Source organism: Plecotus auritus, assembly GCF_963455305.1.
Source record: "Plecotus auritus genome assembly, chromosome: X".
Taxonomy (NCBI): Eukaryota; Metazoa; Chordata; class Mammalia; order Chiroptera; family Vespertilionidae; genus Plecotus; species Plecotus auritus.
Window position 1 is genome coordinate 88,798,910 of NC_137784.1, and position 12,514 is coordinate 88,811,423.

At 41.4% G+C, this 12,514-nt stretch overlaps 1 protein-coding gene across 10 annotated transcripts in view; it reads left to right on the forward strand.

Annotated features, from left to right (window-relative positions):
• The window catches only part of PAK3 (p21 (RAC1) activated kinase 3), a 450,753-nt gene that overhangs the window by 347,374 nt on the left and 90,865 nt on the right, over positions 1-12,514 (forward strand). For all 10 annotated transcript variants that reach the window (XM_080652995.1, XM_080652994.1, XM_080652999.1 and 7 more), the window contains one exon: positions 2,107-2,170. In XM_080652995.1, the coding sequence (XP_080509121.1) occupies positions 2,107-2,170 (64 nt within the window). The remainder of the gene's footprint in view (positions 1-2,106; positions 2,171-12,514) is intronic.

Genomic DNA, 12,514 nt, shown 5'->3' on the forward strand with positions numbered 1-12,514 from the left:
ACAACAAAAAAGCAATAACAAAGCTGATGAGCAATCCATGAGGGAAATTTTTAATTAATTATTTTTAAGATAGACTGTTTACTGGTAGCTCTAAATTAAGTTGTTTACTAGCCCAGAAAATGGATCATTATCTAAACTGAGCATAAGGCATTGTCTGTAGCACACAGTTTAGTACTTGAATACATATTTTTTTGTTCTTATTCATTTAGTCAACAAATATTTATTCAGTAGCAGCCACTATTTTAAGCACTGAAGTTGCAGGAATGAAAAGACAAGGTTCCTTCCCTCAAGAAGAAGCACATTAGTCTTATTAGAAGGATCAGAAAAAAAATCATAAAGGATAATGACTTGAGATTATATTTAAGTGATAAATAAGAATTCATGTGTTAAATAGGAAAGGGAAAGGGGGAGCATCTGCAAAGCCTTGGACAATGATAGTATTAATAGGATATAAAGTTGGAAGGATTGAGAAGAAAGGAATATGAGGCTAGGCTGGTCAAGTACGAGCTAGAAGGTGCTTGATGGTAGAGTTTCTATGCCAGACTAAGAAATTTGAACTTGATCCTGTAGAGAGGAGGAACTTTTGAGGAATTAAGAACAATGGCTCAAATGTATGGTACGTTGACCATACATTTCAGTTTATCCAGGACAGTCTCATATTATGAATTATACTAGTGGCCCAGTGCACGAAATTCGTGCATGGGGGTGGGGGGGTCCCTCAGCCCAGCCTGCACCCTCTCCAATCTGGGATCCCTCTCACAATCCAGGACTGCTGGCTCCCAACCACTTGCCTGCCTGCCTGCCTGCCTGATTGCCCCTAACCGCTTCTCCCTGCCAGCCTGATCACCCCTTAACCAGTCCCCTGCCAGCCTGATCGACATCTAACTGCTCCCCTGCTGGCCTAGTCGACCCCAACTGTCCTCCCCTGCAGGCCTGATCACCCCCAACTGCCCTCCCCTACAGGCGTGGTCACCCCTAACTGCCCTCCACTGCTGGCCTGGTTGCCCCCAACTGCCCTCCCCTGCTGGCCCAGTCACCCCTAACTTCCCTCCCTTGCCAGCCTGGTCACCCTTAACTGCCCTCCCCTGCCAACCCAATTGCCCCTAACTGCCCTCCCCTGCTGGCCTGGTCACCCCGAACTGCCCTCCCCTGCTGGCCTGATCGCCCACAACTGCCCTCCCCTGCTGGCCATCTTGTGGTGGCCATCTGTGTCCACATGGGGGCAGCCATCTTTGACCACATGGGGGCAGCCATCTTGTGTGTTGGAGTGAGGTTCAATCTGCATATTACTCTTTTATTAGATAGGATAGAGGCCTGGTGCACAGGTGGGGGCCAGCTGGTTTGCCCTGAAGGGTGTCCTGGATCAGGGTGGGGGTTCCCTTGGGGTGTGGGGCGGCCTGGGCAAGGGGCCTGTGGTGGTTTGCAGGTGAGCCATGCCCCCTGTCACCCCAAGCGGAGGCCCTGGTATCTGGGATTTATTTATCTTCTACAATTGAAACTTTGTAGCCTGGAGCGGAGCCAAGCCTTCTGCTTGCTCCATGGTGGCAGCCATTTCTATAGGGATTTATGTATCTTCTATAATTGAAACTTTGTAGCCTTAAGCGAGGCCTGGGCCAGCCAGGGTGTGCGGAAAGCTTGGCTTCCTCCATCACCGGGGGCAACCCTAGCCTCCTGCTCTTTCCAGCTCTGTGGCTGCCGCCATTTATGTTTGGATTTATGTATCTTCTATCATTGAAACTTTGTAGCTTTGAGTGGAGGCCTAGGCCGGCAAGGGCAGGCGGAAAGCTTGGCTTCCTCCATTGCCAGGGAAACCCAAGCCTCCCTCCTGCTTTCTGTGGCCGTAGCCATCTTGGTTGGGTTTATTTGCATATTTGCTCCTGATTGGCTGGTGGGTGTGGCTTGTGGGTGTAGCAGAGTGATGGTTAATTTGCATATTACTCTTTTATTAGATAAGATGGATGCTTCAATATAAATTATAGAAATCATACAGGAATGTTGTTCTAATGTTTTGTCATTAACTCTGGCATATTAATTTTTAGTATTACATAAAGATAAATCAATCAGTTTCAACCTCACTCTCTCTCTCTCCTCTCCTCCCCTACTCAGGAAGCATTGTGAGTGTTGGTGATCCAAAGAAAAAATACACAAGATTTGAAAAAATTGGCCAAGGGTAAGTGATTGTTAATTAAAATATCAAAATATATGTATCAAAATATACATTAAAATTCAATAACAGCTTGGATTTCTGCTCCTCACTTTCTGAGTTACAATCACGTTTTCATCCTCAGTGTTGGCCTTTCTGGTTGGCCAACCAGAACATATCCTGCTGGAATCTTCTCTATTGTTGGGCTGACAAAGAAATTATTAGGGACATTTTGATCCTATTTGGTTAGAAGATTCAAACTTATTTCTCCAGAAAAGTAGTAGGGTTACCAGAAACCTCTTGTATGTATGAAACCCCCTTTATCCCTGCCCCTATACACTTATATGAATGTTATGCTTAAGATACCACTTCTTTGTCAAACTGGAAAGTGACAGAGTGAGGGTAGGGAAAGTCCTTTTTGAATGATCCAGAGGTGAATATCTGAGTAAAGAGGAAATTGAGCAATAATCCCTAAAAGAGATGGAGTGCATCATTTTCACCTATTATACTCAATAAGAATAAGATTCCAAGAGAACCAACATGGTGGCACAGGTAAATGCCAGTACTTGATACCGCCCACAACCACATCAAAATTACAACTAAAGTACAGAGCAACCATCATTCAGAACCGCCTGAAATCTGGGTGAATGGCAGTCCTATAACTAGAGAAGTAAAGAAGAAAGTACATTCAGACTGGTAGGAGGGGTGGAGGCGCAGAACGAGCTGCTCCGGCACCCATGTGCAACATTTTTTTTAATTGTGAGGGATAGCTCAGCTGTGGAGACCTACCCTGAGGAGCAAGGGGTCCCAGCCACACACCAGATGCCCATCCCAGGGTTCCAGAGACTAAAAGAGGAGTCCGCGTAACTTCAGGCTATAAAAACCATTGGGGATTGTGGCTGAGTGACACAAAGGCTGATGGAGTCCCATGCAGTTTCTTTCAAAGGGACAGTTTCTTTTGAACTTACACAGTTCTGCTCCCTCTTGGCTCCAGTGCTATTTGGTAGCATTGGAGGATCCAGGGACATACTAGGAGGAACTGCATTTTCTGGCATCAGAGCAGGAACTCAGGGGTGGCTTTCTCTCAGAGTGGGGTGCTTGTAGGGTTCATTGTTCCTGAGCTGGGATCTCCCCCATTGCAAGGCTGACTGACAGCCATATCTGAGTTTCCATCAGCTTGGCTCACACTGTTTGCTCTACCCTGTTGATTCCCTAAGACTCCGACCCATCCAATTTGCAGCCCCACCCAAGGTGTTGGCAGCAGCTTTTCCATATGAATGGCCTGTCCTGGCTCAGGCTGCAGATTTAAAATCTCTCAAACAACAGCAGTTGGCATCAGCATGCCACATACCTATCAATAAGAGGCCCAAGACCCAACACTAACAAAGCCTGCCTTGCTTCACAGCTTGGCCTTGCTTTGGCACTTCCAATCCCAATACAGAGAGCAGCCATCTGCAGGTGTAGTATAGTAGCTCCACCCATCTGTAGCTCCTGCTGGGTGGCCTCAGGCAGTGGCTAACTTTGCACCTCCCAGGAGGCCCCAGAGCCAGTGCACGCAGTGGACAGCTTCAGATCATATCAGATTATAACTCAACACATCTACAAGCAACACACTTAAGGGCAGACTTAGTGAGCACCAAAGTTCCACTAAAGCAAGTCCTGCTTCATAGGGGTTTCTCCTGCACAGGAGCGCTTACACTATAGCTACAGCTGGTCCTCACAGCCAATTGGCCTGGAGGTCAATTCCTCCCACTGACGCCAACAGCAATCAAGGCTCAACTACACCAAGAGTGTGCACACAGCACGCACAGGAGCATACCTAGAGTGCAGAGCTCAGGTGACTGGGGAGGCTGAGCCACTGGGCCCTACACATCACCTATTACACAAGGCCACTCTACCAATTCCAGGAGAAATAGCAGCTCTGCCTAATACATAGAAACAAACACAGGGAAACAGCCAAAATGTGGAGACAAAGAAGCATGTCACAAATGAAAGAACAGAAGAAATCTCCAGAAAAAGAACTAAATGAAATGGAAGCAAGCCAACTACTGGAAACAGAGTTCAAAACAATTGGTCTAAGGTTACTCAAGGATCTTTTTTTTCTTCTTCTCCTTTCTTCTTTCCCATTCAAATTTTTTTAATTGCTTTATTGATTAAGGTATTACATATGCATACTTATTCCCCCATTTCCCCCAACCTCCCATTCATGCCCCCACCGCCCTGTTGTCTATGTCCATTGATTAGACTTATATGATAAACATAGGTGCTATATGATCTCTCCCCCTTACCCCCTCTATCCCCTACCTTCCCTGAGGTTTGACGTTCTGATTGATGTTTTTCTGTCTCTGGATCTATTTTTGTTCAGTTTATATTGTTCATTATATTCCACAAATGAGTGAGATCATGTGATATTTATTTTTCTCTTCCTGGCTTATTTCACTTAACATAATGCTCTCCATCTCCATCCATGTTGTTGCAAATGGTAAGAACTCCTTCTTTTTTACTGCAGCGTAGTATTCCATTGTGTAGATGTACCACAGTTTTTTTTAAATTTTTTAATTAATTTCTTTATTGATTAAGGTATCACATATTTGTCCTCATCCCCCCCATTCCCATCCCGAACCCTTCCCCATGCATGCCCCCACCCCCTTGTTGTCCATGACCACTGGTTAGGCTTATATGCATGCATACAAGTCCTTTGGTTGATCTCTCCCCCTTACCCTCACCCTCCCCTACCTTCCCTCTGAGGTTTGACAGTCTGATCGATGCTTCCCCGTCTCCGGGTCTGTTCCTGGTCATCAGTCTATGTTGTTCATTATTTCCCCTAGATGAGTGAGAACATGTGATACTAGAAATACACTTATAAGAACCGAAAATGAGACAAGCAATAATGGTTATGCTGAGAGGCAAAAGAATCAGTCTGTAGTGAGTTTCCTTCTGGGCCAACAGTTCTTTTGAGTCCCAATTTCAATGTCAAACAGTTCCTTATGTGTACATGTCAGCAATGATATTTCAGTTCTGGATGGTGGACAAATGGTGGTAATGCAGGTCCGAACCTCTCTGGTTTGGTCCTGCGCAACCTGCGGCGATGCACAGCTGCTGACTGCTAGTATGGCAAGGCGTCACCAGCGTCTTCCATCTCTGGACTGTTTCTCTTCTGTCTTCATGGCTGGTGCAGTCCTGTCAATTCCTCTCTGTTGCAGGAATCCACATGGTCTTGGAGGTGTTTTCTGAAAATATACAAACCTATTCTCGAACAAAAGTTAATAAAGGAGTCTTTTCTATAAATTTGACTTGGGATCCTTTTTCAGTTTTTGCCCAAACGATTTTCCTTTGGCTTGTTTTGACACCATGTGTGTTTTTCATGGGTGTCTTCCTGTTAGCATTACAAATGAAAGTTAATTTTCTAAAGTAAAAATTTTCTAGATGTAATTTACTTACAGGATATTTTTCCTTACATGATATTCTTCTACTATCTCCCCTTTTTTGATTTAAATATTAGGAGGCTTTTGGAAATTTTATAATGTAGTCTTGATAGCTCTTAAATTTTAATTTTTTGCACTAAAATATGTCTGCTTTAGGTTTATTACATGTTACACAATTTTACCATGAGATGAACTACCAAAAAAAAATTTTAGTTAACACTTTAGGAACAGCTTTTTGTCTAGTACCATTAATTTTTCTAGAATATTCACTTATTTCACTTAGCCAATTTAAATTAGTCTGAGAACTTGACTACTATTTTACTGTCAAATTTAATACTCTAACAAAAATCTTATTTTACCCTGTAAATGTTAGTGAAAAGGATTATTTGCCTTCTTGAGTAGGCCCTGAGCATTCCTGGTGCTAGGCTGGATTTAGATATCAAAAACCCACTTCCCTACACCATGGGTACAAGAAAACTCAAACAAGTCTTGTTGCAGTGAGAGGGCAGCTGCTGTCGGCCAAGTCTCTGTCTGTTACCTGGGTCCCGATTTGAGCTGGGCATGGGAAGCGAAGCAGACATGGGGGCAGGAGACCTCCCTCAGAAGGGGTGAGGGTTCAGGCCCCTGCAAAGTTGGGGGGGTGAGGGTCTGTGCCCCACCTCTGTTGACCCCTTAGTTCTCTCCTGATGGCCCCTCTGCGATTGTGCCTGTCTTAGGTTGTTCCTTCCCTGAGGAATCTTACCAGTCTCTGGCTAACCAGCCAGCCTCCGGGGCCAAGCAGAGTGATGTGAGGTTCAGTTCTGTCTCCTTGGTAGCCTATGCCCCCGTGGCCTCCACGCCCAGCACCTGCCTTGGGATCCCCTCGCCTGCTGGCGGTGCCCCGGCACTAATCACATATCTTGGCGAACCCAGGTTTCTTCTCCAGGGAGGGCCCAGCTCGCCCCACTGGGTGAGAGACAGATCCAATGTACCAGCCACCACGAGGCCCCAACCTCAGCATGAACAGAAAGCAAAGGCAACAGCTGTGGGCAATTGGATTGAGAGAAGAGGGTCCCTCTTGGCCAAAAGGGCAAGAGGGGCCAATATAGAAAGCTCAGGTGCCTTCTCAGGGAGCCCTCTACACAGTGGAAGGGATTAAATATTTTCCTGTCCTTTTTAAATTGCTGCCAGACATTCAAAGAATTAGTCTGTAAGTTTGTTTGGGATAATTGTACATTATGCTGTTGTAATTCTAAAATATCAAGAGATGTGTTACCTTTGTCTCCAAGCACCAAAAAGATGATTTTTTTATTGATTCCCAAGGGTGTAAGGTACTATTATAGGTAATGGGGGTAATACAAATCTGGGTAAAATTATAATGACATTGTAGAATAATATCATGTAAAGATATTCTTTGCTCTAGGCCATGGCAATTCCATTTCAAACTGGTTGTCAATTTCTTTTTGTATAGACAAGGTCTTAGTTACATTTTCTGCACCTCTCCCAGGAGCAAGTAGTGATAGTCCCTTCCTTTGGTGTCCACGCAAGCCAGAAACCTTTCTTTAATTTTACACACAAAGGAGCAGTGGTTTGATTTTGTGTCATACAAAAGGGAAGCTGGGTGGCGACCCCTGTGTAATTATACTTCCTTGCCCCACCCATGATCCTCCTGGATGACCAAGGTGTTTGGTATTATTGGTGACTACATTAGGTGGGGGATCAGCCCAAATAAGGACTCTTACCCATGAAGGGTCAGGAACATAAGTCCAAAATAATTCCCCATTTTCCCCAGGTAATATTACTGTACATCTCATGACTGCTAGCATGGGAAGAAAGATGTTCTCAGGCTTTCTTGTGGTTCTGGTTACCTCACAATTTCTTTTCTGTTTTTATTTTTATTATTTTTATTATTATTATTATTATTATTTTACATATGTGTCCTTATTCCCCCAGTACCCTCCAACCCCACTCATGCCCCACCCCCCTGTTGTCTGCGTCCATTGATTAGGCTCATATGCATGTACACAAGGCCCTTGGTTGATCTCTCCCTCTTACTCCCACCAACCCCCTCCTTCCCTGAGGTTTGAGATTCTGATCGATGTTTCTCAGTCTCTGGATCTGTTCTTATTCATCAGTCTGTGCCATTCATTGTATTCCACAAATGAGTGAGATCATGTGATATTTACCTTTCTCTGCCTGGCTTATTTCACTTAGCATAATGCTCTCCATCTCCATCCATGTTATTGCAAATGGTAGGAACTCCTCTTTTTTAACCACAGCATAGTATTCCATTGTGTAGATGTACCACAGTTTTTTTAAACCACTCATTTGCTGATGGGTATTTAGGCTATTTCCAAATCTTAGCTATGGTGAATTGTGCTGCTATGAACATAGGGTGCATATATCCTTTCTGATTGGTGTTTCTAGTTTCTTGGGATATATTCCTAGAAGTGGGATCACTGGGTCAAATGGGAGTTCCATTTTTAGTTTTTTGAGGAAACTCCATACTGTTCTCCATAGTGGCTGCACCAGTCTGCATTCCCACCAGCAGTGCAAAAGAGTTCCTTTTTCTCCGCATCCTCACCAACACTTGTCGTTTGTTGATTTGTTGATAGCCATTCTGACAGGTGTAAGATGGTACCGCATTGTTGTTTTGTTTTGCATCTCTCTGATGATTAGTGACTTTGAGCAGGTTTTCATATGTTTCTTGACCTTCCTTCTGTCTTCTTTTGAAAAGTGTCTGTTTAGATCAGTTGCCCATTTTTTGATTGGGTTGTTTATCTTCTTTTTGTTAAGTTGTATGAGTTCTCTGTAAATGTTGGAGATTAAACCATTATGGTTGATATCATTGGCAAATATGTTCTCCCATGCAGTGGGCTTTCTTGTTGTTTTATTGATGGTTTCCTCTGCTGTGCAAAAGCTTTTTATTTTGATGTAGTCCCATTTGTTAGTTTTCTCTTTAGTTTCCATTGCCCTAGGAGCAGTATCAGTGAAGAAGTTCCTTCAGAATATATGTGAGATTTTTCTACCTGTGGATTCCTCTAATATTTTTAGGTTTTCATGTCTTATGTTTAAGTCCTGTATACATTTTGAGTTTATTTTTGTGTATGGTGAAAGTTGGTGATCTAGTTTCATTATTTTTGCAAGTATCTGTCCAGTTTTTCCAACACCATTTATTGAAGAGACTGTCTTGTCTCCATTGTATGTTTATGACTCCTTTGGCAAATATTAATTGAGCAGGGTGATTTGGGTCGAATTCTGGGTCCTCTATTCTATTCCATTGATCTATATGTCTGTTCTTGTGCTGATACCAGGCAGTTTTGAGAACAGTGGCTTTGTAATACAGCTTGAAATCTGGTATTGAGATCCCACCCATTTTGTTCTTCTTTCTCAGGATTGCTGTAGCTATTCAGGTCTTTTTTTTTATTCCAGATGAATTTTTTTGAAAGTTCATTCTAGGTCTGTGAAATATGCCCTTGGTATATTAATGGGAAGTGCATTGAATTTATAGATTGCTTTGGGTAGTATGGACATTTTGATGATGTTGATTCCACCAATCCGTAAACATGGTATGTTCTTCCATCTGTTTATGTCTTCCTCTATCACTTTTTTCAGTGTCGTGTAGTTTTCTGCATATAGGTCTTTTACCTCCTTAGTTAAGTTTATTCCTAGGTATCTTAATTTTTTCAGTGTGACGGTAAATGGGATTGCTTTTTTAGTCTCTCTTTCTGTAAGTTAATTATTGGTGTATATAAATGCCATAGATTTCTTGGCATTAATTTTGTATCCTGCTACATTGCCAAATTCATTTATTAAGTCTAATAATTTTTGATGGAGTCTTTAGGGTTTTCTATGTACATTATCATGTCATCTGCGAATAAGGACAGTTTTAATTGTTCTTTTCCAATTTAGATACCTTTTATTTCTTCTTCTTGTCTGATTGCAATGGCTAGTACTTCCAGCACTATGTTGAAGAGGAGTGGTGAGAGTGGGCATCCTTGTCTTGTTCCTGTTCTTAGGGGAAATGGTTTTAGTTTTTGCCCATTGAGTATGATGTTAGCTGTGGGTTTATCATATATAGCTTTTATTATGTTATGGTATGATCCCTCTATTCCCACCTTGTTGAGAGTTTTTATCAAGAAAGGGTTTTGGATTTTGTCAAATTCTTTTTCTGCATCAATTGATATGACTATGTGATTTTTATCTCTCGATTTGTTTATGTGATGTATCACGTTTATTGATTTCTAGATATTGTACCATCCTTGCATCCCTGGGATAAATCCCACTTGGTCATGGTGTATGATCTTTCTGATGTATTGCTGGATCTGATTTGCTAAAATTTTGTTGATGATTTTGGCATCTATGTTCATGAGGTATATTGGTCTGTAATTCTCTTTCACTGTGTTATCTTTATCTGCTTTTGGTATTAGCGTGATGCTGGCTTCATACAAGGAGCTTGGAAGTGTTCCTTCCTCTTGAATTTTCTGGAATAGTCTGAGGAGGATAGGTTTTAGTTCTTCCTTGAATGTTTAGTAAAACTCTCCTGTGAATCCATCTGGCCCTGGGCTTTTGTTTGCCGGAAGCTTTTTGATGACTGTTTCAATTTCTTCCATAGTTATCAGCCTATTGAGATTTTTACTATCTTCCTGAGTAAGTTTTGGAAGGTTGTATTTTTCTAGCAATGTGTCCATTTCCTCCAAGTTGTCTAGTTTGTTAGAGTTGTTCATAGTATTTTTTAATAATCCTTTGTATTTCTGTGGAGTATATTGTTATTTCACCTCTTTCATTTCTGATTTTGTTTATTTGGGTCCTCTCTTTGCTTCTTGGTGAGCCTGGCTAGAGGTTCATCAATCTTGTTTAGCCTTTCAAAGAACCAGCTCTTGGTTTCATTGATCTTTTGTATTATTATTATTTTTTTTTTGGTCTCTATGTCATTCATTTCTGCTCTGATTTTTAATATTTCCTTCCTTCTGCTCACTGTGAGCTTTTCTTGTTGCTCTCCTTCTAACTCTTTTGAGTTGTTGAGTTAGATGATTTATTACCATTTTTTTCTTGTTTTTTGAGGTTGGCCTGTAGAACTATAAACTTTCCTCTCAGGACTGCTTTCATTGTGTCCATTAGTATTTGCATGGTTGTGTTTATATTGTCATTAGTCTTCAGGATGTTTTTAAATTCTTCTTTGATCTCATTGATAACCCAATCATTGTTTAATAGCACGCTATTCAGCTTCTAATGTTTGAATATTTTGGAATGTTTTTATTGTAGTTTATTTCTAATATTATGCCACTGTGAAAATGCTTGGTATGATTTCAATCTTTTTGAATTTGGAGAGACTTTTTTGTGACCCAGTATGTGGTCTATTTTTGAAAATGTCCCATGTGCACTTGAGAAGAATGTACATTCCTTGGCTTTGGGGTGAAATGCTCTGAATATGTCAATTAGGTCCATCTGATCTAGTGAGTCATTTAGAATTGCTGTTTCTTTGCTGATTTTTTGTCTAGAGGATTTATCCAGTGATGTCAGTGGTGTATTAAAGTCCCCTAATATGATTGTATTGTTGTCTATCTCTCCCTTGATATCTTCCAGGAGTTTTTTTATGTATTTGGGTGCTCCTGCATTGGGTGCATATATGTTTATCAGGAATATATCCTGTTGTTGTACCGATCCCTTTAGTATTATGAAGTGGCCTTCCTTATCTCTTGCTATGGCCTTTACTTTGAAGTCTATTTTGTCAGAAATAAGTACTGCTACCCCAGCTTTTTTTTTTCATTTCCATTTGCCTGAAAGATGTTTTTCCATCCCTTCACTTTCAATCTGTATGAGTCCCTTTTTTTGAGGTGGGTCTTTTGTAGACAGCATATATATGGGTCGTGTTTTTTTTTTTTTTTATCCATTCAGCCACTCAATGTCTTTTGATTGGAGCATTTAGTCCGTTTATGTTTAAAGTTATTATTGAAAGGAACTTATTTGTAGCCATTTTTATTTTTTGTCTCTGTGTTCCTTCTTACCTTTTTATTTCTTTTTTTTCACCAGTCCCCTTAGCATTTCTTGCATTGCTGGCTTGGTAGTGATTAACTCCCTTAGCATTTTTTTGTCTGTGAAGCTCCTGATTTCTCCTTCAATTTTGAATGATAACCTTGCTGGATAGAGTACTCTTGCATTCAGTCTCTTGGTTTGCATCACTTTGTCAATTTCCTTCCATTCTTTTCTGGCCTGATGTGTTTCTGTTGAGAAATCATTTGATAATCTAATGGGAGCTCCCTTGTATGTAACTTTCTGTCTCTCTCTTGCAGCCTTTAAGATTCTCTCTTTGCCCTGAATATTTGCAATTGTAATTATGATGTGTCTTGGTGTGGGTCTTTTTGGGTTCATCCTGTTTGGGACTCTCTGTGCTTGTGTGACTTTTTTCTTTGCCACATCAGGGAAGTTTCCTGACATTATTTCTTCAAATAGTTCCTCTAACCCTTGTTCCTCTTCCTGTTGTTATGGCACCCCTATTATTTGTATGTTGCTTCATTTCATGTTGCCCCATAGCTCCCTTAGGCTCTCCTCCTGTCTTTTATTCTTTTTCTCCAGTAGCAATTCAGTTTGGGTGTATTTTGCTCTCCTGTCTTCTAGTTCACTAATTTGGTCCTCTGCTTCTCCTAGTCTACTGTTGAAACTTTCCATGGTGTTTTTTATTGCATCTATATCACTCTTCAATTCTTCTTGATTCTTTCATAAGTTGTTAATTTTTTCATCCATTTTTTCTTGATTCTTACATAAGGTGTTGATTTTTTTCTTCCATTCGGTTTATGAACTCTATGACCCTTATTATGAATACTTTTTCTGACATATTGCATGCCTCTGTTTCACTTAGCTGCTTTCCTGGCGATTCCTCCTTTCCTTTCCTTTGGGGGTATCTTTGTCTACCCATTTTTGATCTCACCGACTGATCTAGATGTCAAGCTGTGCATGGGGCTGCTCC